Source organism: Salvelinus fontinalis, chromosome 21 (assembly GCF_029448725.1).
Source record: "Salvelinus fontinalis isolate EN_2023a chromosome 21, ASM2944872v1, whole genome shotgun sequence".
Classification (NCBI taxonomy): Eukaryota; Metazoa; Chordata; class Actinopteri; order Salmoniformes; family Salmonidae; genus Salvelinus; species Salvelinus fontinalis.
The window spans coordinates 45,350,418-45,375,289 of record NC_074685.1 but is presented as its reverse complement, the minus strand read 5'-3'; the positions used below and the strand labels follow the sequence as shown (position 1 = coordinate 45,375,289).

Genomic DNA, 24,872 nt, shown 5'->3' with positions numbered 1-24,872 from the left:
AATGTAACTCCAAGTCAATCACACTTCTGTGAAATCAAACTGTCCACTTAGGATGCAACACTGATTGACAATAAATTGCACATGCTGTTGTGCAAATGGAATAGACAAAAGGTGGAAATTATAGACAATTAGCAAGACACCCCCAATAAAGGAATGGTTCTGCAGGTGGTGATCACAGACCACTTCTCAGTTCCTATGCTTCCTGGCTGATGTTTTGGTCACTTTTGAATGCTGGCGGTGCTCTCACTCTAGTGGTAGCATGAGACGGAGTCTACAACCCACACAAGTGGCTCAGGTAGTGCAGTTCATCCAGGATGGCACATCAATGCGAGCTGTGGCAAAAAGGTTTGCTGTGTCTGTCAGCGTAGTGTCCAGAGCATGGAGGCGCTACCAGGAGACAGGCCAGTTTATCAGGAGACGTGGAGGAGGCCGTAGGAGGGCAACAACCCAGCAGCAGGACCGCTACCTCCGCCTTTGTGCAAGGAGGTGCACTACCAGAGCCCTGCAAAATGACCTCCAGCAGGCCACACATTTTTTATTATTAATTTTTTATTATTTTTTTATTATTTTTTTGAGCAGTATATAATGATTGGCTATAGATCATACATAAATACATGTATAATTATTGGCTATAGATTATACATACATAAATATATAATGATTGGCTATAGATCATACGTAAATAAATATATAATGAATGTACCAACCCCAGATTGCCCCTTTTTGTGTGTCTTTCTTTCCAAGGAGACTCAATAATATATATTTGATTACAAAAACAACAATTATTATTATTTCTAAATATTAAGCTTGTGCCTCAAAGATAATTTAATATATTTTTTTTTACATCACCCTCTGAGAACCGGCAGCTAAATTTCAGGCTTTTATTTGATTTTGTGTTTTTTTTAAAGCTTTGAGCAATTTATAAAGTGAAGGCTACCACGTCACCCTGGGATCCTATCCAGTCCCTCCTGTAAAATGGCTGAATACTTCTAGACAAGGACACAGAGCAGTGATGAATGGCTAACGAAGCGGTGCCTGTCCAACACACCTTCTGTTTGGGGACAGGGGCAGTTAGAGGATGACTGGTTGGTTTGCCCACCACCACTCAATAAATACTGGGATCAATAGATTTCGGGGGAGATCTGTCCATTTAGTTATAGTATGTGCTCCTCTTACACAGAAGAGGGGTCGGCTATGCACTCTGATTGCAATGTGCATGCAAGTGATGGAAAGTAGTGTTAATGTAACTTTGTATTGGCTCAAGGTTTTGGATATTTTCTCCGTCTGGTCAATGTTTTTTCTCCCATGTACCATCTGCTTGTGGCTCCCTACTCGGCCATACAGGCTTTGGTTAGGTAGGCATTAGTCAGTCTGATCAACGCCCTGACACTGTCTGACAGACTCAGTTTGCTCTTAAGAAAGACTTGTCTCACTTCTAAGTCAAGCTAACTGTCAAACACATTGCAAATGGTGAGAGATTACATTTATTTGAATTAGTCTCTTCCCTCTCAGACTAGCCTTTGATTTTGAAAAAGTACTACACTGAACCAAAATATAAATTCAACACGTGAAGTGCTGGTTGCATATTTCATGAGCTGAAATTAAAGATCACAAAAATGAACCATATGCCCAAAAAGCTTATTTCTCAAATGTTGTGCACAAATTAGTTTACATCCCTGTTATTGAGCATTTTATCATTTGTCAAGATGATCCAGCCACTTGACAGGTGTGGTATATCAAGAAGCTGATTATATTACATAAATGTAATTAACATAATACAAAAATCCCCATCAAATTCCGTCTGTTCAAACTAGATATACAGTACCAGTCAAAAGTTCGGACACCTACTCATTCCAGGGGTTTTATTTATTTTTTACTATTTTCTGCATTGTAGAATAATAGAAGACATCAAAACTATGAAATGACACTTGGAATCATGTACTAGCCAAGAAAGTGTGAAACAAATCAAAATATATTTGAGATCCAGTTGGAAGGTGAACCTTCACCCCAGCCTAAGGTCCTGAGTGCTCTGGAGCAGGTTTTCATCAAGGATCTCTCTGTACTTTGCACGTTCATCTTTCTCCCGATCCTGACTTGTCTCCCAGTCCCTGCTGCTGAAAAACATCCCCACAGCATGATGCTGCCACTACCATGCTTCACCGTAGGGATGGTGCCAGGTTTCCTCCAGACGTGAGCCTTGGAATTCAGGCCAAAGAGTTCAATGTTGGTTTTATCAGACCAGAGTATCTTGTTTGTCATGGTCAGAGTCCTTTAGGTGCCTTCTGGCAAACTCCAAGCAGGCTGTCATGTGCCTTTTACTGAAGAGTGGCTTCCATCTGGCCACACATCTGGCCTGATTGGTGGAGTGCTGCAGAGATGGTTGTGTTTCTGGAAGGTTCTTCCATCTCCACAGAGGAACTCTGGAGCTCTATCAGAGTGTCCGTCGGGTTCTTGGTCACCTGACCACGGCCCTTCTCCCGTGATTGCTCAGTTTGGCCAGGCGGCCAGCTCTAGGAATAGTCTTGGGGGTTCCAAACTTCCATTTAAGAATGATGGAAACCACTGTGTTCTTGAGGACCTTCAATTAAGGTCACAGTTATGAAAACTTAGGACACTGAAGTGGCCTTTCTACTGACTCTGAAAATACCAAAGAAAGATGCCCAGGGTCCCTGCTCATCTGCGTGAACGTGCCTTAGGCATGCTGCAAGGAGGCATGAGGACCGCAGATGTGGCCAGGGCAATATATTGCAAAGTCCGCACTGTGAGACGCCTAAGACAGCGCTACAGGGAGACAGGACGGACAGCTGATCACCCTCACATTGGCAGACCATGTGTAACAACACCTGCACAGGATCGGTACATCCGAACATCACACCTGCGGGACAGGTACAGGATGGCAACAACAACTGCCCGAGTTACACCAGGAACGCATAATCCCTCCATCAGTGCTCACTGTCCACAATAGGCTGAGAGAGGCTGGACTGAGGGCTTGTAGGCCTGTTGTAAGGCAGGTCCTCACCAGACATCACCGGCAACAACGTCGCCTATGGGCACAAACCCACCGTCGCTGAACCAGACAGGACTGGCAAAAAGTGCTCTTCACTGATGAGTCGCGGTTTTGTCTCACCAGGAGTGATGGTCGGATTCGCGTTTATCGTCGAAGGAATGAGCGTTACACCGAGGTCTGTACTCTGGAGCGGGATCGATTTGCAGGGTCTGTCATGGTCTGGGGCGGTGTCACAGCATCATCGGACTGAGCTTGTTGTCATTGCAGGAAATCTCAACGCTGTGCGTTACAGGGAGGACATCCTCCTCCCTCATGTGGTACCCTTCCTGCAGGCTCATCCTGACATGACCCTCCAGCATGACAATGCCACCAGCCATACTGCTCGTTCTGTACATGATTTCCAGCGAGACAGGAATGTCAGTGTTCTGCCATGGTCAGCGAAGAGCCCGGATCTCAATCCTATTGAGCACATCTGGGACCTGCTGGATCGGAGGGTGAGGGCTAGGGCCATCCCCCCCCAGAAATGTCCGGGAACTTGCAGGTGCCTTGGTGGAAGAGTGGGGTAATATCTCACAGCAAGAAGTGGCAAATCTGGTGCAGTCCATGAGGAGATGCACTGCAGTACTTAATGCAGCTGGTGGCCACACCAGATACTGACTGTTTTGATACTGATTTTGATTTTGACCCCCCCCTTTGGTCATGGACACATTATTCAATTTCTGTTAGTCACATGTCTGTCGAACTTGTTCAGTTTGTCTATTGAATCTTGTTATGTTCATACAAATATGTATACATGTTAAGTTTCCATAAAATATACGCAGTTGACAGTGACAGGACGTTTCTTTTCTTTTTTTTGCTGTGTGTGTATCGGTATGTCATTTCCTGATCTGATATAGGACAGACTCTTAAAAACAAACTTTTTTTTTATATGTTGTTCCATGTAGTGAATGTTATTCAATGCGTTTCTATTGGCTGATATCAGTAATGACATTTATTTTTATTTTTTTGATACCTTAAAACCTCTCTGGGATATGTGGGACGGTAGCGTCCCACTTGGCCAAAATCCAGAAAAATGTAGCGCGCCAAATTCAAAAATATTACTATAAAAATCTAACTTTCATTAAATCACACATGTAAGATACCAAATTAAAGCTACACTCGTTGTGAATCCAGCCAACATGTCAGATTTCAAAAAGGCTTTTTGGTGAAAGCATAAGATGCTATTATCTGATGATAGCACAACAGTAAACAAAGAGAGTGTAGCATATTTCAACCCTTCAGGCACAACACAAAACACATAAATAAAATATAAATCATGCCTTACCTTTGGCAAGCTTCTTTTGTTGGCACTCCAATATGTCCCATAAACATCAATGGTCCTTTTGTTCAATTAATTCCGTACATATATATACACAAAATGTCAATTTATTTGGCGCGTTTGATTCAGAAAAAAACAGCTTCCAATTTGCGCAACGTCACTACAAAATATCTTAATAGTTACGTGTAAACTTTGCCAAAACATTTCAAACTACTTTTGTAATACAACTGAAGGTATTTTTTAACGTTAATAATCGATCAAATTGAAGACAGGACTATCTGTGTTCAATACAAGAAGACAATCTGACGCTACTTTTCGAGTCATGCGCCTCTCTCAAAAAGTACACTTCAAGTGACACTCGTTCAAGATGGCCGTACTTCTTCATTACACAAAGGAATAACCTCAACCAATTTCCAAAGACTGGTGACGTCCAGTAGAAGCGGTAGGAACTGCAAACAAGTCAATTAGAAATCTAGTATCCCAATAAACTCCTTGAACAGACAGTGACTTAAAAAATAAATAAAAATCTGAACGGTTTGTCCTCAGGGTTTTGCCTGCTACATACGTTCTGTTATACTCACAGACATGATTCAAACAGTTTTAGAAACTTCAGAATGTTTTCTATCCAAATCTACTAATAATATACATATCTTATATTCTGGGGATGAGTAGAAGGAAGTTGAAATTGGGCACGCTATTTATCCAAAAGTGAAAATGCTGCCCCCTATCCCAGAGAAGTTAAGGGATGGATTAGTTATTTCTGTAATAAAGCCCTTTTGTGGAAAAAACTAATTCTGATTGGTTGGGCCTGGCTCCCAGTGGGTGGGTCTAGGCACACTCAGTTAAATCTCGGAATTTGTTGCATGTTTATTTTTGTTTAGTATAGTTCAATGATTACTCTGCTGCACGGGGCCCACAGCAATATACCATTAAAACTTGATTAAACTCTGCTATTAGAATAGTCCAGCCTGAAACGGCCTCGGCATCGCTGTGTGGCCACTAGCTGCTATGATGTACTCACATGAAAGCATATATCTTATTTTTGTTGCTGGAACTGTTTTCGAGAGCCCTGGGTGAAAACAACCTGCTGGGAATTAATTTAATGGTCACTCAAGTATATTTACGTTCTCAGGGGAGATACAATTACTTGTGATCATTGGCACTATGGGCAAGTTATGGGATGCACACAGCCACCAGAGGCTCTCTCTGACCTTGCCTATAAGCAGTCACAAGTCTTGTTCTGAAGGTTGGGGGGACTAAACATAAGAAATAGTTTGCTAGCGAGTTGAAACGGAGAGGATATTTTATTGTCTTCGATGGGTCCATGGCGTCATCGCACAGTAAATGGATGCCTGTTGGTGTAGCATAGATTAAAGAGAATCTCTGAACAACAAAATGTTGATGTGGAGTATGCACTCTAAACATAATGTATAGGATTTCATTACAAGCCCCCCTTCCACTCTAACACTCGTACACAGAGAGATTGTCAGCGCTTGCCGTTATATAGATCAAAACGTGCTCTGTGTTGCCTTTTGGAAATCTTGTGCCAGTCTGAACATTTGTCAGTGCCGTCCACCTACAAACTCTGGCCGGTGTTGGCAGGAACCGTCAAGTCATTGGAACAAACACCGTCTGCTCATTCTGTTTGAACAAGCGGTTGCAGTGAATACTAGCTTTAGTCCCCTACACTATTAACAGCAATGTTAGAGTGATCTAGTCTACAACCATTTCGTACTAGAAGGAAAAACCTCGTTCAATCTTTACTAATGATACATGTGTAATGTTACAAGTGTTTTAATTTTTCCAAAGGTATTTTTATGTTTCTAAAAGCCAGTTGTACAGGGTTCCATTGGGAAACAGACCCACTTTCTGAGAGACAGTAGTACAGGGTTCAATTGGGAAACAGACTTCCTTACTTGACATGAGTGTACAGTACCAGCGTAGTTTGGTTGAGTGTCTACAGTACCAGCGTGTTTTGGTTGAGTGCTTTAATGGAGTTTAGTTAAGACTGGGATTTCTTTGTGGTGCGTTGTGGGAACACACTGCACAACAGCGATGTACCAGATAATGTAGGTCATTTTTGTAGTAGTTAATAATATTAATAATGTCCAAACTTTTTAGTTTTAGTGCACCGTAGGTACCTCCTCTAAAACCCACTGATAAACTATGCCGCAGCAATGATCTTGTAACTTTTCTTTTACAACGTTTGGTTATTTGAATTAAATCCAATGTATCGAATAAAGATAGTATTTGATTGCACCTACATTCAATCGGGACTTAAAATTCCCCCTAGTGTACTCTTATCCAGCCAGCGACTTACTTACTGCCTCAGAGCAAAACACTTAATGGTCTTTTCTTATGGGAGCCAAGTGATTATATCTTCCAATTCCATAAGATGCCACTTCCCCACCTCCGTATACCCTTGATGTCCGTATTAGAATTCTGGACTTGGTGCCTATTCTGAAATGATAAATGTATGGATGATGCCAAATTTATAGTAGCTCAGTTTGATGTAGCCATGAATATAGCACCTATCCACTTAGTTTTGTATTTAGGGTCAGGAACTATTTTGTAATGCAGGTCGATTCTCTGCTTCCTGCATAAAGTAAGTCATGATCATGGCACCCTTAACTTGTTAATAAGTTCAAACTGTGTAATGTTGATAGGGTTAACCAAGGCCTCGGTCTGATGCTCCTTTCACATCGTCCCAGTAATAAATGTTTCCTACACCTTACAGAATATCGGGAAGAAGATGACGTGCCAGGAATTCATCAATAACCTGGAAGGGTTAAATGGAGGACAAGATTTCCCCCGAGAGCTCCTAAAGGTAGGTCCTGTTGCTTTGCCTCATTCAATAATTTGCCAGTGATTGTGTACGGGTGATGGAGGATCATGTCTGGAGGCCCTCAAATGTAAAATAATGAGGGCCTCAATGGCGTGAGTGAAACAAGACTGTGGATAGACTGGCCCAATGGCCTGTCATGTGAAAGAGGAGACTTCTATTGCACCAGGTAACACAAAACGCGATAATAGCTCCACTCTGTTCGAATGACAATCCGATCCCTTCAGCCGTCAGACAGCACTTGCCTCGGCCACGTTAACCTGATATTTGTTAACCTGATATTCTGAATGACTTACAACCGAATGACAAACGTTCTACCCTGGTATTAATTAGTGCTAGGTAGGTTCTGTCATTGGAGACCGGGTATAAAGGTCTTGGGACTTTGCCTCAAAGTGAAACATCAGACACAAGCATAGAAGGTTCTTTTACATTCCACTTATATTATGGCAGCTGCTGTGGTCTATGGTTAGCTATGCAAACTATTTGTTGCTGCTAGTTCTTCAGTTAGTACACTGCAAAAACAGTAGACATATTGAAATATTCTTAATGTCTTTTTTGTTTACTTGAGGGCCTTCAAGTTTTTAGGTATCATTTTCTCTAAGAGGATATGGATTATAGGCAAGGGATACTGCAGTTTAATGAACCTGCAGTATTTTCACCATCAGCAAATATTGCAATCATCTCAGTGACCTGCCAATATTGCACCAATAGAAAGCAACACTTCCTGCTGCTTAATCTCTTCCCACGGTCATTCTGAGATGTCCGGTGTTGGCACACTCAGTGTGGCTGAAGCTTACTCCCTTGCTGGGCGAACCAGAGCACAGCCCTGCTGGCCATAAGCTCCACTGCCCAAGAAAATAGGAAATTAGCATGTTCTGCCAAGACTCCGTCTCACTGTTCATCATTTAATGAAATAATATCCCCCCCCCTCCTGTCTAATTAAAAAGAACACACACCTAGCTCTCACAGCAAATTTCTTGCATCGACTAGCGTTTGGCAATAACACCCGTTGGCATTGGACATGGCCAAATGGTGGGCAGGATGACGATCTCCAGGCAAAGCAAAATGCCCTTACTGTGCCTCCTCGGCATCGCCTGGTGCCAGCTTGGATAAGTCATCTTAGCTTCTCTTCTTTCTACTTAAGTCTTTTGGTAATTTGCTTCATGGCTTTAGTTTGGCTCTGTAGAGAATGGGACTGTACTGTGTCGGCTACAAAATTCGGACATGAGTTAATGTACATTTTGTGCATCTTTTCAGATCAGATAGTTTCTGCATTTCAGATGAATAAATGCACAAAAGTATGTGGACACCCCTTCAAATGAGTTAATTCAGCTTTTTCACCCACACCAGTTGTTGACAGCACACAGCCATGCAATCTCCATAAACAAATATTGGCAGTAGAATGTCCTTACTAAAGAGCTCAGTGACTTTCAACGTGGCACTGTCATAGGATGCCACCTTACCAACAAGTCAGTTTGTCAAATTTCTGGCCTGCTAGAGCTGCCCCGGCTAACTACAAGTACTGTTATTGTGAAGTGGAAACATCTAGGAGCAACAACGGCTCAGCCGTGAAGTGGTAGGTCACACAAGCTCACAGAACGGGACAGCAGATTGCTGAAGCGCATAGCATGCAACAATTGTCTGTCCTCGGTTGCAACACTCACTACCGAGTTCCAAACTGCCTCTGGAAGCAACGTCAGTGCAAGAACTGTTCATCAGGAGCTTCATGAAATTGTCTTCCATGGTACAGCAGCTGCACACAAGCCTAAGATCACCATGCGCGACGCCAAGCGTCATCTGGAGTGGTGTAAAGCTCGCCGCCATTGTACTCTAGAGCAGTGGAAATGCATTCTCTAGAGTGATGAACCATCTGGCAGTCCGACAGACGAATCTGGGTTTGGCGGATACCAGGAGAAAGCTAATGCCCATTATGTTTGAATGAGATGTTCAACGAGCAGGTGTCCACATACTTTTGGTCATGTAGTGTATGTATAGTAACAATACAAATGCCAAGTATAGTCCATGACATTGGACATTTTGTTTGTGGAGAATAGAACGATTTGTACTTTATTATTTTTTTTAAATGTTTTACTGATTAGTGGATGCCTCCTTATGAATAACTGGTTGTTCAAGGTGCAGTTATTCGACCTTGAGACAACCTCTGCTATATCCTAGAGAGAAATTGGCATAGCTGCTCTGAGAATATTGATTGATGGCTTTGTCCTTTTAGGTACTTCATGCTTGGGAATCACAGGACCCCCCCCCTACATATTGGTGACAAATGCACCTGCATCGAGTGCCAGTTATCAGATAACAACATCAAAAACAGCAGTGCCTCACTGTGACGCAAGATATTAAATAAAGACTAGAAGTACTTGATCTAGCGTATATCTTTCATACTTCATATGTGGAAACCCGGTAGAGCAGTAATCTGTTTTCTTAACTTTGTCCTATTGCTCTAGAATGTCTAGGACAAGATAAAATATTCACATTTTATCTATTTTGCAACCACGCATATTTTTTTCACCCCCTATTAATTCTCCGGCCCTAATTTATCAATATTGGTGTCCATAGTAAAACATCTTAAAATGTCCTTTTTAAATGTATATATGAATCATTTTAACAGGCCAAATAACAGTTATAAAACTCAAATACCACCCTGTAGCCTATTCACAACCATTAGTCATCTAATTTCACATTTAAAAAATAAAACTACTGCATTTGCAGAGACATCACTGGGGAAACCACTCGCTAAACTGGTGGCATATGAATGAATGCGATTGAGTGTACTGGCACTGCAAACATTATTCACATGTTTAGCATTTCATGTCGTTGCTATCCTATGAAAGTATTTAGATTTTTTTCTTTCTTCTGTATAACAAAATGCCTTTTTGGATCATTTACAGATGTACATGACCTACGATAGGGTGATGGATGGCCTTTACACTCATCACTGAAGTGTTCCGATCATGCCAGCTATCATATCAACACCGTCCTTTTGTAATGTCAAATATGAGATGTAAGGATGTATAGATCAGGGGATGTTCATTCAACAAACACATGTATTAAAAATGAAAAAAAATCACACTTACATAAGTATTCAGACCCTTTACTCATTACTTTGTTGAAGAACTTTTTGCAGCAATTACAGCCTTGAATCGTCTTGGATATGACGCTACAAGCTTTCCACGCCTGTATTTGGGGAGTTTCTCCTGCTCCTCTACGCAGATCCTCTCAAGCTTTGTCAGGTTTGATGGTTAGCGTTGCTGCACAGCTATTTTCATGTCTCTCGGGATATGTTAGATCGGGTTCAAGTCTGGGCTCTGGCTGGGATACTCAAGGACATTCAGAACTCCTGCGTTGTCTTGGCTGTGTGCTTAGGGTCGGTGTCCTGTTTGACGGCGAACCTCAAACCCAGCCTGATGTCCTGAGCGCTCTGGAGAAGGTTTTCATCAAGGATCTGTCTGTACTTTTCTCCATTCGTCTTTCCTTCCGTCCTGACACCCCTACACCATGATGCTGCCACCACCATGCTTCACCGTAGGGTTGGTACCAGATTTCCAGACGTGACGCTTGGCATTCAGGCCAAAGAGTTCAAATTTGGTTTCAGCAGACCAGAGGATCTTGTTTCTCATGGTCTGATAGTTCATTAGGTGCCTTTTTGCAAACTGAAAGAGGGCTGTGATGTGCCTTTCTACTGAGTAGTGGCTTCTGTCTGGCCACTCTACTATACAGGCCTGATTGGTGGAGTGCTGCAGAGATGGGAAAACCTTCCAGAAAGACAACCATCTCCCGGCGGCCACCTCTGGGAAGAGTCTTGGTGGTTCCAAACTTCCATTTAAGAATGATGGTGGCCACTGTTCTTGGGGACCTTCAATGCTGCAGACATTCTTTGGTACCCTTCGCCAGATCTGTGGCTCAACACAATCCTGTCTCTGAGCTCTACGGACAATTCCTTCAACCTCATGGCTTGGTTCTTGCTCTGTCGTGCACTGTCAACTATGGGACCTTATATAGACAGGGGTGTGCCTGTCCAAATCATGTCCAATCAATAAATTTTACCACATGTGGACTCCAAGTTGTAGAAACATCTCAAATATGATCAGTGGAACCAGAATGCACATGAGCTCAATTTCGAGTCGAATAGCAAAGGGTCTGAATACTTATGAAAATAAGGTATTTCTGTAAAAGAAAATATATAAATTAGCAAAAATTTCAAACCTGTTCACATTGTCGTTATGGGGTATTGTGTGTAGATTGAGGGGGGGGGGGGGGGGGATATTTAATCAATTTCAGATGGCTGTAATGTAAAAATTTAAGAAAGTCCAGGGGTCTGAATACTTTCCGAATGAATAGGCAAGTTCATCTTAGCCCATTGCCTAATGGCAGAACTATCGATATCATAAAAAATATTCATCCTTTTCTATGGCCTCCTCTATGGTAGTATGCTGCAGTTATTTCTATGGCTTCTGCTATGGTAATATTCTGCAGTTATTTCTATGGCTTCTGCTATGGTAATATTCTTTAGTTGCTTGACTGGTTCCCCAAATGACATCAGTCCATTGTTTCAGAATACCAAACATCCAAAAAGTTCAAAAGTACTTTTGTAACTATTAGTCAAAAATAAAAAAAATGTCATAATGTTTACTGACAAACAGTACAATGGAGCCTGGTGACAGGATACCTTGTTTCATATACACCCTTAGAAATGCCTACTGGATTAATGGGTGTGACAAACCTATATTTACACTGTGAAACAAAAGGAATATAAGCAGCATTATCTGGACATTTTGCGCTTATCTTTTGAATCCAGATGCTAGTTAGGTTTGAATACACCCGTGAGGTACTATGAAGTGGAGGTCCCTGAGTTTTCTGTTTGTGATCAGAAAAAAACTGTTCTCTACATTTTTATACCACAAAATAATCAAAAGCGGTATGCAGTGCACTAATGGAAGTTTAGATGTATCACATCTGTTTAAATCATAGTTATGTTATTTTACAATTGTAGTTTTGTCAAAATATGAATTTTTCGCTGTAGTTTTGACTAACTACATTTCAACAATGTGTGAAGGATCTAGCTCAGCCATTATAAATTTGATTGGTTGAATATTATTTTCCACACTAGCCGTTTTGGTTCCGATCTTCAGGTAGTTCACTTGCTGTAATTACAACCTTGGTCAAGGGTTTAGGTTACATGGAAGATTAGAGTACTATTCATTCTGGAGATTTCATGGCCTATTGGGAAAGGGGGCTACCTAGTCAGTTGTCCAACTGAAATGTGTCTTCCGCATTTAACCCAACCCCTCTGAATCAGAGAGGTGCGGGGGGCTGCCTTAATCGACATCCACTTCTTCGACGCCTGGGGAGCAGCAGGTTAACTGCCTTGCTCAGGGGCAGAACGACATTAGTACCTTGTCAGCTCTGGGATTCGATCCAGCAACCGTCCGGTTACTGGCCCACTGTACCTTTATTGTCTAGCTTCTGAATTTTTCTGCCATTTGTCACTAAAGGTTGACCCATCAGATAAACAGTAAACACATTTGACTTAGCTATGTTTAGCGATTTGATTCATGAGAAAGGCAAGGTAACCTGAGAGTTGTGAGGATTACAAGCATAGCCATTGTATGTAAATCAAGATGCCTCATATTGCATTTACCCGTTGGCACTTGGTGCATAGCAAAACATCAGCTTATGTAAGCAGAGGTAGCGTTCCCTTAAGCTTGGCCAACACAGGCTCCAGCATGACCCCTACAATATGATTGCTTGCATGGGTGGACTGGTGGATAACATTTAGAAGGGAGAGGCGAATGTTAAATGTGTTGGCTTCTTGGTGTTTGAGTAGATGAGCAGATGAGTACAGAAACTGGAGACATTTTGCAGTGTATAATCCTAACATGTAGACAGCTTCATCTTAATCTCAGACACCCAGAACTAAAATCTTGCAGAATTGTCAGATGCTCGATTATGTTCTGGGGGAGATATATGATTTAAAATACTAAGAAGCAATGTTCCCTCAATTTGTTTTGCAACTGAGCAACATTTTAACATGGAAATAGCTGTTCTGTCATTCAGCCTACAGTAGCAGCCAATATGTGGTGTAAAATGTAGGCCTACATTCCATGAGACTTCTGGAAAACAAACAGGGATTGACAGGAATCTGTTTATCTACATGTCCTTCAGACAAGGTGACTGAAAATGTTGTGTTTGATGCAAGAAACCACTTTACAAAATAAGATGCATTATTATTCCCATACCATTATTACAGAGAACCAGACACATTATGCTGCTCTCTGCCTATTGGCTAATTAGCTTATTCAAGCCTGCCTCAAAATAGAACACTGCCCCTTTAAGACATACGAAAGTTCTTTACCAGTTTAATGCATGTCTATGGCCCAAATGTCGCCTCCCCTACTAACATTTGAATGATGCGAGCACTTGCAAAATCATGAATTGATTGTGCTGATGGAGTTGAGTAAACGTTAATTGAGGAGTCTTGTCAGAGGTTTAAGGATGATTAGTCTTGGCCGACAGCTGAAACCTCCATTTAGGGCAGTAGAATGATGTTAAATTGAATGACAGCCACCAAACCACTACATTTAGTCTTACTCAAGAGTTTTTATCTACTAAGTCTGTAGTTATTTACTAAATCTAGATCTTATGGTAATGATGGAAATCGGAAAATGATGGCGAGGGGAAACTGACACTCAGACCTAAAGCTTGAATCACAGAAATAAGCTGGCTGTACTTTGTCTCTAAAATGTGTACAACCAGCTGTTTTCTTGGCTGGTGATTTGTAACTGTTTTAAGTTTGTTTTAGTACATTGCTCAAAGAAACCTGGGTGCTCTACCAACTGGATGGATGTAACGAATCCACTAAAGTTTCAAGACCTTTTCGCCCTAAACAACTGTTTCCATTTGTGTGGCTGTTTTGAAGGGACCAAATTGTATTGTCTCTTGTCAACATTGTATGTTGATGTTGTATGAGTGAGTGTCGGTCAGTTGAATTCTACTCTGAGTCTTCTACTCTGCTTAGCAAATGGGTCAGGGTTGAGTATATTTTTGTTCATGGTTGTTTTGCCTAAGGGAGCTCTACCGCTTTGGAAATGCTTAGTACTGGATGGAAGTGTCCATAATAGCCCTGAATTTGTTCTCACTAGATGGAGTTGATTCCTGGAGTGTTACATACTTTCTCCCTAGATTAGTACACTGATGTGTAAAAATAGAATGTGTATACTTCACACTCAGACAGGTAGAGCAGGTTGGCCAGATGCAAAACCTATTGCATGGTGTTCTGGACTGTTTAAGCGTAATATTAGATTCCCAGTAGCAGTGTCTGTGAGAATCAACCTCTAATATCCAAATGCAATTTGGTCCACACACTGTTGATTTGTCCTCTGTCACCGTCTGAAAGTCATTGGAATAGTAGTTCTGCAGTCTTCTCTGGTCCAGGAAAAAGCTGACACCAATGGCTTGTATTAGAAAGCATGATGTGCTGTTTGGTCGTGAGTTAACCTTCAGTCTGCCTTCGCTTTTTGGCCAAAGGCTCCATGTGATCGTCAAACAAGAGGATGCATATGGAAATATGGGAGCTGTCTCTTGCTATATTGAACAGTGTCTATGTAGCTCTATTGCGTATCCCACTTATAGCCTCGATGTACTCCAGTTACGTAGTCTAATTTTGCTCCAGGGACTTGTGCAGTATGGCTCGTCAATGAACTGTAATGACTTTCATCGGTAGCTGGGTTAGAATGAAAATCCTTCATACCTGGCTAGTTGTTGCCTTGAATATGACACTGATAATTTCATGGACTTTTTCATATTTATGATTCATCACTAGCATGCTGTAAAAGTTTTTAATGTTCATCTGATACTCAGTGATGTCATTCCTTCAGTTAGCCCCAAGGTTATAAGTACCTTGTAAGCCAGGATTGTCTGCAGCACTTGCCATCTTCCATCCGTTACATAGTCTAGAGCCCTATTCGGACGGGATGTACACTAGCACAAATCACCACATTTTGTAATTTTTAATCCTGTCCTATTCTGCCATGTCAGTAATTTTGATTTGACAGGAATGTTATCTTAGCACCAATAACCTGCTGTTTCTCAGGAAAGGTCCTCTGATAATACTTATCCTGAGGAATTGATAAATCGCCAAATACGTCAGTTAATTAAATGATCTGCATACAGTTCATGGTTCATATTGATTCTGGTAGAATTTTCCGAACTAAAAGCCATTAATAGGCTATCCCTAGATAAGTTGAAATATCTTCACTCCTAGAACAGCCTCCAGGCTACTGTCATAACGGTCCATTTTGAATGAGAAAAAATCGATTGAATTACAGGGGGCAGTTTGGTAAACTAATCCGGTCCGACTCGTCCACTGGAAAAACAGACATGCTGGGCTAATAAATACATAGCCAACGTTCTATAAAATACTAGTCCTGTGTGAATAGGGCTTTTGTTTACAGATTTTTTTCACCGCCTTCTCTGTTTAACTGGTATTCTTTTATTTACACTGTAAAAAATGGTTTAGTAGATTATCTAAATCCAGACATGCAATTTAGAAAGAATGGTTAATGGTTAACTGATTTGTATTGAACAGAGAGCCCCAAGTCAACTGCTGTTCAAAATCTAGTAATACATTTAAAAAACAAGTTGATCATTTGCAATATACAGTTTGAATGCTTATAACGGGGCTTATTTCTTCATTTTTATCAGTGTGTTGTTTTCCATTTGGTGGTTACTAAGGACTACCATGTGTGAGCTGAGGTAACTCTTGGTGAGGTACATTTTGTCAAGGCTGGGTGAAAACAACTGAAGTGTAAAGTGGCAAGTTTTCTAATTATCTGGTGATCTACTCTTTCCAGAAATTTCCAGCCATCGGCTTTTACAGTAGCATTTCGATATATCACATCAGCCGTAATAGGCATTTATGAGTTAGCCTACATCCTAATATTTAACCTGGCTTCTTATCTTACCTTTAAGAACAAGCAGAACATATGGCCCCCTGTACAATCAAACACAGATGAAGGAATGTGTATTCTCTATTGGAGGTGTTACCATGTTTTAAACCGATACATCCCACAATCTGCTCCTCTCACAGACATTGGATATTGAGGGAAACCATATCTGTGAACCCGCAGTGCTGATTTTTCACTATCTGTGGTTGATCAAATTGGGGCCTTAGATTAATTCTGTAGCTCCCTAGATTTCCTCTCTAATAACTAGATGGCACACACCAGTCCATGGCCTGCTGTTGTGAATGTGTGTTTGCTCTAGAAAGGTAGGGTATTATGATGTCCGACTCCTCCATGTGAAGCCCTATATCCTCTGCATTAGCAGGGAGTCCAGATAGGTCCTGCGGACAGCACAGGATATTATTGAATTTTGCCTCGGTCGGTCACTCCAGTGCCTTAATAAACCCTGTCTAGTGGATGTGACCACAGGATTGGTCATCATTGTCTAGTTATTGGGTGCTGAGATGGTGCTACGCCACTTATAACTCTAAGTTAACTATCTAAGATGTCAGATAAATGATATCCAGCTTGGGGCTCCAGCTATTCATTTGGTTTGCTAACTAGCTATCTAAGTGGCTAGATGTCAAGATCAAGCTTCTTGGTTACAGCAGACAGAGATAATCAATCCCTACCTGGATCAAGATCCCAGCTGCCTAAATTTGTTTTGTGCCTTAAAAAATAAAATTACATGTTTTTGGAAAGAAAATAGGGCCCCTTGACGTGGAAAATAGGACCTTAGACGTGGAATCCAGCATCATATCAAGAGTTCCAACCAGAAGACCTGTCAAACCGCCTTCTCCATATCCTCGCCTCCTTTGTAATACGAAATATTGCCGGTAATACCATATACCCTGGTATGGTACTGGAACGGTATAAAAATCTGGATACTGGCCAACCCTATTGAAAGAGGTTTTGTTGTGGCCCTGAGCACACAGTGAGATCAAATATCAGGGGGATTAAAGGGGCAGGTTTTTGGGCCAACATTTTATGACCCTGGACAATGTTTTCACAGGAGCGCATCACTAAGCCTACATGCTTACCAATGTTCAGATGCTGACCTTCAGAACAGAGGAGCCGCTCAAACGACCCTTTATGTAATCACACACTCTCATCGACATCCACAAAAGCTGCGATGACAGTTTGGGATCATCAGCACCTTAAACGGGTACAATACCAGGGTTTATACACTGAACAAAAATATAAACGCAACATGTAAAGTGTTGGTCCCATGTTTCATGAGCTGAAATAAAAGATCCCAGAAATGTTCCATATATATACAGTGAGGGGGGGAAAGTATTTGATCCCCTGCTGATTTTGTACGTTTGCCCACTGACAAAGAAATGATCAGTCTATAATTTTAATGGTAGGTTTATTTGAAGAGTGAGAGACAAAAACATCCAAAAAACCGCATGTCAAAAATGTTATGTTATTGATTTGCATTTTAATGATGGAAATAAGTATTTGACCCCCTCTCAATCCATAAAGATTTCTGGCTCCCAGGTGTCTTTTATACCGGTAACGAGCTGAGATTAGGAGCACACTCTTAAAGGGTGTGCTCCTAATCTCAGTTTGTTACCTGTATAAAAGACACCTGTCCACAGAAGCAATCAGATTCCAAACTCTCCACCATGGCCAAGACCTAAGAGCTCTCCAAGGATGTCAGGGACAAGATTGTAGACCCTACACAAGGCTGGAATGGGCTACAAAACCATCGCCACGCAGCTTGGTAAGAAGGTGACAACAGTTGGTGCGATTATTCGCAAATGGAAGAAACACAAAAGAACTGTCACTCTCCCTCGGCCCGGGGCTCCATGCAAGATCTCACCTCGTGGAGTTGCAATGATCATGAGAACGGTGAGGAATCAGCCCAGAACTACACAGGAGGATCTTGTCAATGATCTCAAGGCAGCTGGGACCATAGTCACCAAGAAAACAATTGGTAATACACTACACCGTGAAGGACTGAAATCCTGCAGCACCCGCAAGGTCCCCCTGCTCAAGAAAGCACATATACATGCCCGTCTGAAGTTTGCCAATGAACATTTGAATGATTCAGAGGACAACTGGGAGAAAGTGTTGTGGTCAGATGAGACCCAAATGGAGCTCTTTGGCATCAACTCAACTCGCTGTGTTTGGAGGAGGAGGAATGCTGCCTATGACCCCAAGAATCCCCGCCGTCAAACATGGAGGTGGAAGCATTATGCTTTGGGGGTGTTTTTCTGCTAAGGGGACAGGACAACTTCACCGCATCAAAGGGACGATGGATGGGGCCATGTACTGTCAAATCTTGGGTGAGAACCTCCTTCCCTCAGCCAGGGCATTGAAAATGGGTCGTGGATGGGTATTCCAGCATGACAATGACCCAAAACACACGGCCAAGGCAACAAAGGAGTGGCTCAAGAAGAAGCACATTAAGGTCCTGGAGTGCACACCTTAATCCCATAGAAAATATGTGGAGGGAGCTGAAGGTTCGAGTTGCCATACGTCAGCCTCGAAACCTTAATGACTTGGAGAAGATCTGCAAAGAGGAGTGGGACTAAATCCCTCCTGAGATGTGTGCAAAACTGCTGGCCAACTACAAGAAATGTCTGACCTCTGTGATTGCCAACAAGGGTTTTGCCACCAAGTACTAAGTCATGTTTTGCAGAGGGGTCAAATACTTATTTCCCTCATTAAAATGCAAATCAATTTATAACATTTTTGACATGCGTTTTTCTGATTTTTTTTGTTCTGTCTCTCACTGTTCAAATAAACCTACCATTAAAATTATAGACTGATAATTTCTTTGTCAGTGGGCAAACGCACAAAATCAGCAGGGTATCGATTACTTTTTTCCCTCACTGTATGTGTGTGTGTGTGTGTGTGTGTGTGTGTGTGTGTGTGTGTGTGTGTGTGTGTGTGTATGTATATATATATATATATATATATATATATATATATATATATATATATATATATATATATATATATATATATATATATATATATATACACACACAAAAGCTTATTTCTCTCAAATTTTGTTCACAAATTGGTTGGCATCCCTGTTAGTGAGCATTTTATCCTTTTGTCAAGGTAATCCATCCACTTGACAGATGTGGCATATCAAGAAGCTGATTTAAACGGCATGATAATTACACAGGTGCACCTTGTGCTGAGGACAGTAAAAGGCCTTGCTTCCATTCAACCACAAGCATTAGTGAGGTCGGGCACTGATTTTAAGCCTGGCTCAGTCAGTATTCCAGTTCATCACAAAGGTGTTCGATGGGGTTGCGGTCAGGGCTCTGTGCAGGCCAGTCAAGTTCTTCCACATAGATCTCAACAAACATTTCTGTATGGATCTTGCTTTGTGCACGTGGGCATGCTGAAACAGGAAAGGGCTTTCCCCAAACTGTTGCCACAAAGTTGGAAGCACAGAATTGTCTAGAATGTCATTGTATGCTGTAGTGTTCAGATTTCCCTTCACTAGAACTAAGGGGCCTAGCCCGAACCATGAAAAACCAAACTACCAAACTTTACAGTTGGCACTATGCTTTGGGGAAGGCAGCGTTCTCCTGGTATCCGTCAAACCCAATTTCATCCGCCTGACCACCAGATAGTGAAGCGTGTCTCATCACTCCAGAGAACGCGTTTCCATTGCTTCAGAACCTAATAGTGGCGAGCTTTACCCCACCCAGCCGACACTTGGCGTTATGCAGGGTGTTCTTAGGCTTGTGTGCGGCTGCTCGGCCATGGAGACCCATTTTATGAAGCTCCTGATGAACAGTTCATGTGCTGACGTTGCTTCCAGAGGCAGTTTGGGACTCGTTAGTGTGTTTTACACGCTCCGGCTCTCAGCGGTCCTGTTCTGTGAACTTATGTGACCTACCACTTCGCGGCTGAGCCGTTGTTGCTCCTAGACTTATCCACTTCACAGTAACAGCACTTACAGTTGACCTGGGGCAGCATTAGCAGGGCAAACATTTGACGAGATGATTTGTTGGAAGGTGGGATCCTTTGACGGCGTCAAGTGCAAAGTTACAGCTCCTCAGTAAGGCCATTCTACTGACAATATTTGTTTATGGAGATTGTATGGCTGTGTGCGATTTTATTTTTATTTATTTAAAAGAAATTTATACACCTGTCAGGAACCTGTGTGACTGAAATAGGTGAATCCACTAATTTGAAGGAGTGTCCACATACTTTGTGTATAAATAGCATATCATATTAACTTGTCATGGCGAAATGTGCATTTAAATCTTCGCAAATGTCTTCCCACCCAATGGCAAAATGTGTAGAATTGCAGGATATTTGCTGTAAAACTGAAAAATAAATGGTTCTGTAAACCATTTTATTCATCAAATACTTTCTCTGCTAACAGATTCCTCTGTACGTATTAAATAGTTTTTAATCCCCGCCCCCCCCCCCCCCCCCTGTCCGGACCCCACTAAAATTCACCCTGACTACAGCCCTAATAATCATCTATTGTTAATGTAGCATTTCAAACTTTGTATGCAGTTGTAATTGCTGTATGCAATGGTTTTGACCTGCACTTAGTTGAAATGTTGTCGTTATTGCATTGAAGGAAGCGCTAGCGACAAGGACATTGATGGCACATCGAATCATAAACATTACTATAGTATTGAGGGCAGAGCCATCTATCTAATATCTCCCGACACAGTAGCTCTCCCAAGAATCGTTTTGAGGGTCACTTTCGACATCTATCTACTTTTACAGTAACATAGATATGACGAGCATCCCTCTGTGACTCCTTTCAGATGAAGTGCATGTAGGTGTAATGACTGGGGCATGGCTGTCATTGACATGATGGTTACCCCCTTTTCCCACTATCAAAGAAACACTCAAACACCATAACAAAACCAATACTCACAGGTGGGGACAAAGTGACATGTATCCTAAACCACACAAGAGATCTACAACATATGGCATTTACAGAGAGATTGAGCTCCCGAGAAAACAACTGATAGGGTTTTTAACCTGTCTAGCCCCGGGGTTCCGCTAGCGGAACTCCTCCCACATTCCACTGAAAAGGCAGAGTGCGAAATTCAAAATATATTTTTTTGAAATATTTAACTTTCACACATTAACAAGTCCAATACAGCAAATGAAAGATAAACATCTTGTGAATCCAGCCAACATGTCCGATTTTTAAAATGTTTTACAGCGAAAACACCACATTTATGTTAGCTCACCACCAAATACAAAAAAGGACAGACATTTTTCACAGCACAGGTAGCATGCACAAAACCAACCTAACTAACCAAGAACCAACCAAACTAACCAAGAAACCACTTCATCAGATGACAGTCTTATAACATGTTATACAATAAATCTATGTTTTGCTCGCAAAATGTGTATATTTGAGGTATAAATCAGTTTTACATTGCAGCTACCATCACAGCTACCGTCAGAAATAGCACCGAAGCAGCCAGAGTAATTACAGACACCAACGTGAAATACCTAAGTACTCAAAATAAAATATTTCTGAAAAATACATGGTGTACAGCAAATGAAAGACAGGCATCTTGTGATTCCAGCCAATATTTCCGATTTCTTAAGTGTTTTACAGCGAAAACACAATATAGCATTATATTAGCTTACCACAATAGCCAGAAACAGAAGCCTTTTACCAGCAGCAAAAGTTAGCGATCGTAACAAACCAGCAAAAGATATATCATTTTTGACTAACCTTGATAAGCTTCATCAGATGACAGTCCTATAACATCAGGTTATACATACACTTATGTTTTGTTAGAACATTTGCATATTTAGAGCTGAAATCAGTGGTTATACTTTGTGCTAACGTAGCATCTTTTTCCCACAACGTCCTGATATTTTTCTGACACTCACATATTCTGACCAAATAACTATTCACAAACATTACTAAAAAATACATGTTGTATAGGAAATGATAGATACACTAGTTCTTAATGCAATCGCCATGTTATAATTCTAAAAATAACTTCATTACGACATGCAGTTTACGTTATGGCGAGAGCGTGCCCAAAATCTGGGAACAAACTACTAGTTCACATGTTCGACAGATATATGAAATAGCATCATAAAATGGGTCCTACTTTTGATGATCTTCCATCAGAATGTTGGACAAGGGGTCCTTTGTCGGGAACAACAATTTGGTTTTAGAATGTCCTCTTCTCCAGTCAATTAGCACGGAAAGCTAGCAAAGTGGCGCGAAGCTCTCCTTCGTGAACATACGCAGACAAAGTAACACACCTAACGTCCCGAAAAAATTTCAATAATCTAAGAAAACTATATTGAAAAAACATACTTTACGATGATATTGTCACATGTATCAAATAAAATCAAAGCCGGATATATTAGTCGTCCATAACGACAGCTTTACAGATCCCTTCTCGCGCGTTCCAGAAAACAGGAAATTGGGGTCACGTCATGCCAAGAGCTTTTATTCGACCTCAGATCATGTTATACACTCCATTTCTTCTCTCACTGCCTGTTGACATCTAGTGAAAGGCGTATGAAGTGCATGTATACTAATAAATATCAAGCACATTTATAGGCAGGCCCTAGAACAGAGCATCGATTTCAGATTTTCCACTTCCTATCAGGAAGTTTGCTGCAAAAGGAGTTCTGTTTTACTCACAGATATAATTCAAACGGTTTTAGAAACTAGAGTGTTTTCTATCCAATAGTAATAATAATATGCATATTGTACGAGCAAGAATAGAGTACGAGGCCGTTTTAAATTGGACACGATTTTCCCCCAAAGTGTAAATAGCGCCCTCTATCCTCAACAGGTTAAACCAAGGGAAAGGGACTGTGATTGGGTAAGGGAGAAGGAGCAGGTGTCTTCTGATTAGCGACTGATTGATGACTGATTGGGGAATGATGATTGTCACCTGTGAGTAGGGGAGAAGGAGAGAAAAGAAACACACAGGATACACACAGAATATTTGTATCCGTAACACTTAATTTCTCGTCTTGGGTTGAGTTTGACTTAACAGCAATTATAATGCTGTTTTGGGGTTATGTAGGCTATTTTTCATTGTTTTAGAATGCAAACATTATTTAGCTGTTAATTAATCAAATGGACTGTGGTGGCCACTGAACCACTACTGAAAAACTGATTATCGAGTTAAAATGACACACTGGGTCCACAGTAATATTGATTATCTAGTTAACATGACAAACTGGGACCATAGTTGATATCTCTCACTGGCAGTGCTCCTGTGACAAACTCCAATTTTGGGTTCGACTTGGCTCTCAGATCTCAATCTGTGTCATAACGGCTTAGATCAACTGTGCAAGAGACGCTGCTCCTCCTTTAGGTCAGAACTCTATCTCCCCCATCTCCGTCCTCCTGCTAGGAAGAGACCCAGTCAGTGACTCATGACAGTGCACTTTCCTGAGAAGTTGAAAATGCCTTGAATTAATGGTTATCACTTAATTGATTGAATTTACTGTACAATAAAACAATTATGGAATACTTTTTTTTTTTTTTTTCACGTGTCATTGAAGCTATATTAGTAATGCTCAGATTCTGTAGAAGCAAATGAAGCATCTTTTTTTTGACGTTGTCGTTATCTCCACATGGGTCATATTACCCGGAACATTCTTTCCTCTTGGTAGGTGGTGTTTGAACAGTGCCTGTCATATTGGGATGGATTTAGCACAGCTAAGCCTCCCAGACACGTCCTTTTGTACTGTATGTTGGCAACGCAGGTGCCAGGGCCCTGTTATCATTTCTAAGAAAGGGCAAGTAAATAATGGAAAACCAGTGCCCCCTCCGTCAGACTAATTTTACAAATGTTGGAAATGTAATGTGCATTGAGGGTAAGTGGTGAAATGACTGAACATGTGACTGTTGGAAGGAACATTTCTGACAAAAAAACGTTTGTCAGGTTTATTTATTATAGCTTCCTTTTGGATATGACGTTTAAGAAGGTTCCACAACCCTGTGTAAGCCACTCTAAGGCACTTCCTGCTCTGTGTAGCCTAGATATTAACATACATGTTTCTATAGATGCTGTTGTCTGTGCCTATAGCCCATCAGGAGCTGCTCTATAGAATAATTACTGCTGTGGTATTTTTAAGAACCCGCAGCAGTGAGCGAGTCAGCGGCAGGGATGATCGACCCCTGGTAAAAAAAAAAAATGTGGGAGTGGGAGCGAGAGAGACTGGGAGGGAGAGCTCTGTGGCTGTACTCTCCTTTCTGATCCATTCTCAGCCTACGTAATCATTTACATCTCCCAGTAAATGCTATACATAGCAGCATGGTTTTTCAGAGATTTGTAGGATATTGACAACTTTTCATACATTTTGCGGGAATGCTGATTGGTGTATATCGTTTGTCATAGGTTTATTTTATCCATTTATTTCAGAAAATATGAACGATAGTGTTAGGACAATTTTACAGAATAACAAAATGACTTTCTGTTAACATCCATGTACAGTAGAAAACGTCTTCTGCTAATTTACTTTAAACCTACAGTACTTACATGTCCAATTTTAACTGATGCTGTAAAGCAATTTAGTAGTCACTTGTATAATAATAAACAGATCGCTTTATTTGATCTGATTAAATTGCAAATGCTGAACAGCTTGTTGCCATGTAAGCCACCCAGATCCACAGTGAATGAATGAGTCCAGTCTGTTCATGTGATTACTGATAGTACAGTAACATGATCAAGTCACATAATGGAACTATAA

At 41.2% G+C, this 24,872-nt stretch overlaps 1 protein-coding gene across 6 annotated transcripts in view; it reads left to right on the top strand.

Moving 5' to 3' along the window:
• psd3l (pleckstrin and Sec7 domain containing 3, like) overlaps nucleotides 1-24,872 on the top strand; it is a 165,499-nt gene that overhangs the window by 90,854 nt on the left and 49,773 nt on the right. For all 6 annotated transcript variants that reach the window (XM_055875451.1, XM_055875450.1, XM_055875452.1 and 3 more), the window contains one exon: nucleotides 7,063-7,152. In XM_055875451.1, coding sequence (XP_055731426.1) covers nucleotides 7,063-7,152 — 90 coding nt within the window. The remainder of the gene's footprint in view (nucleotides 1-7,062; nucleotides 7,153-24,872) is intronic.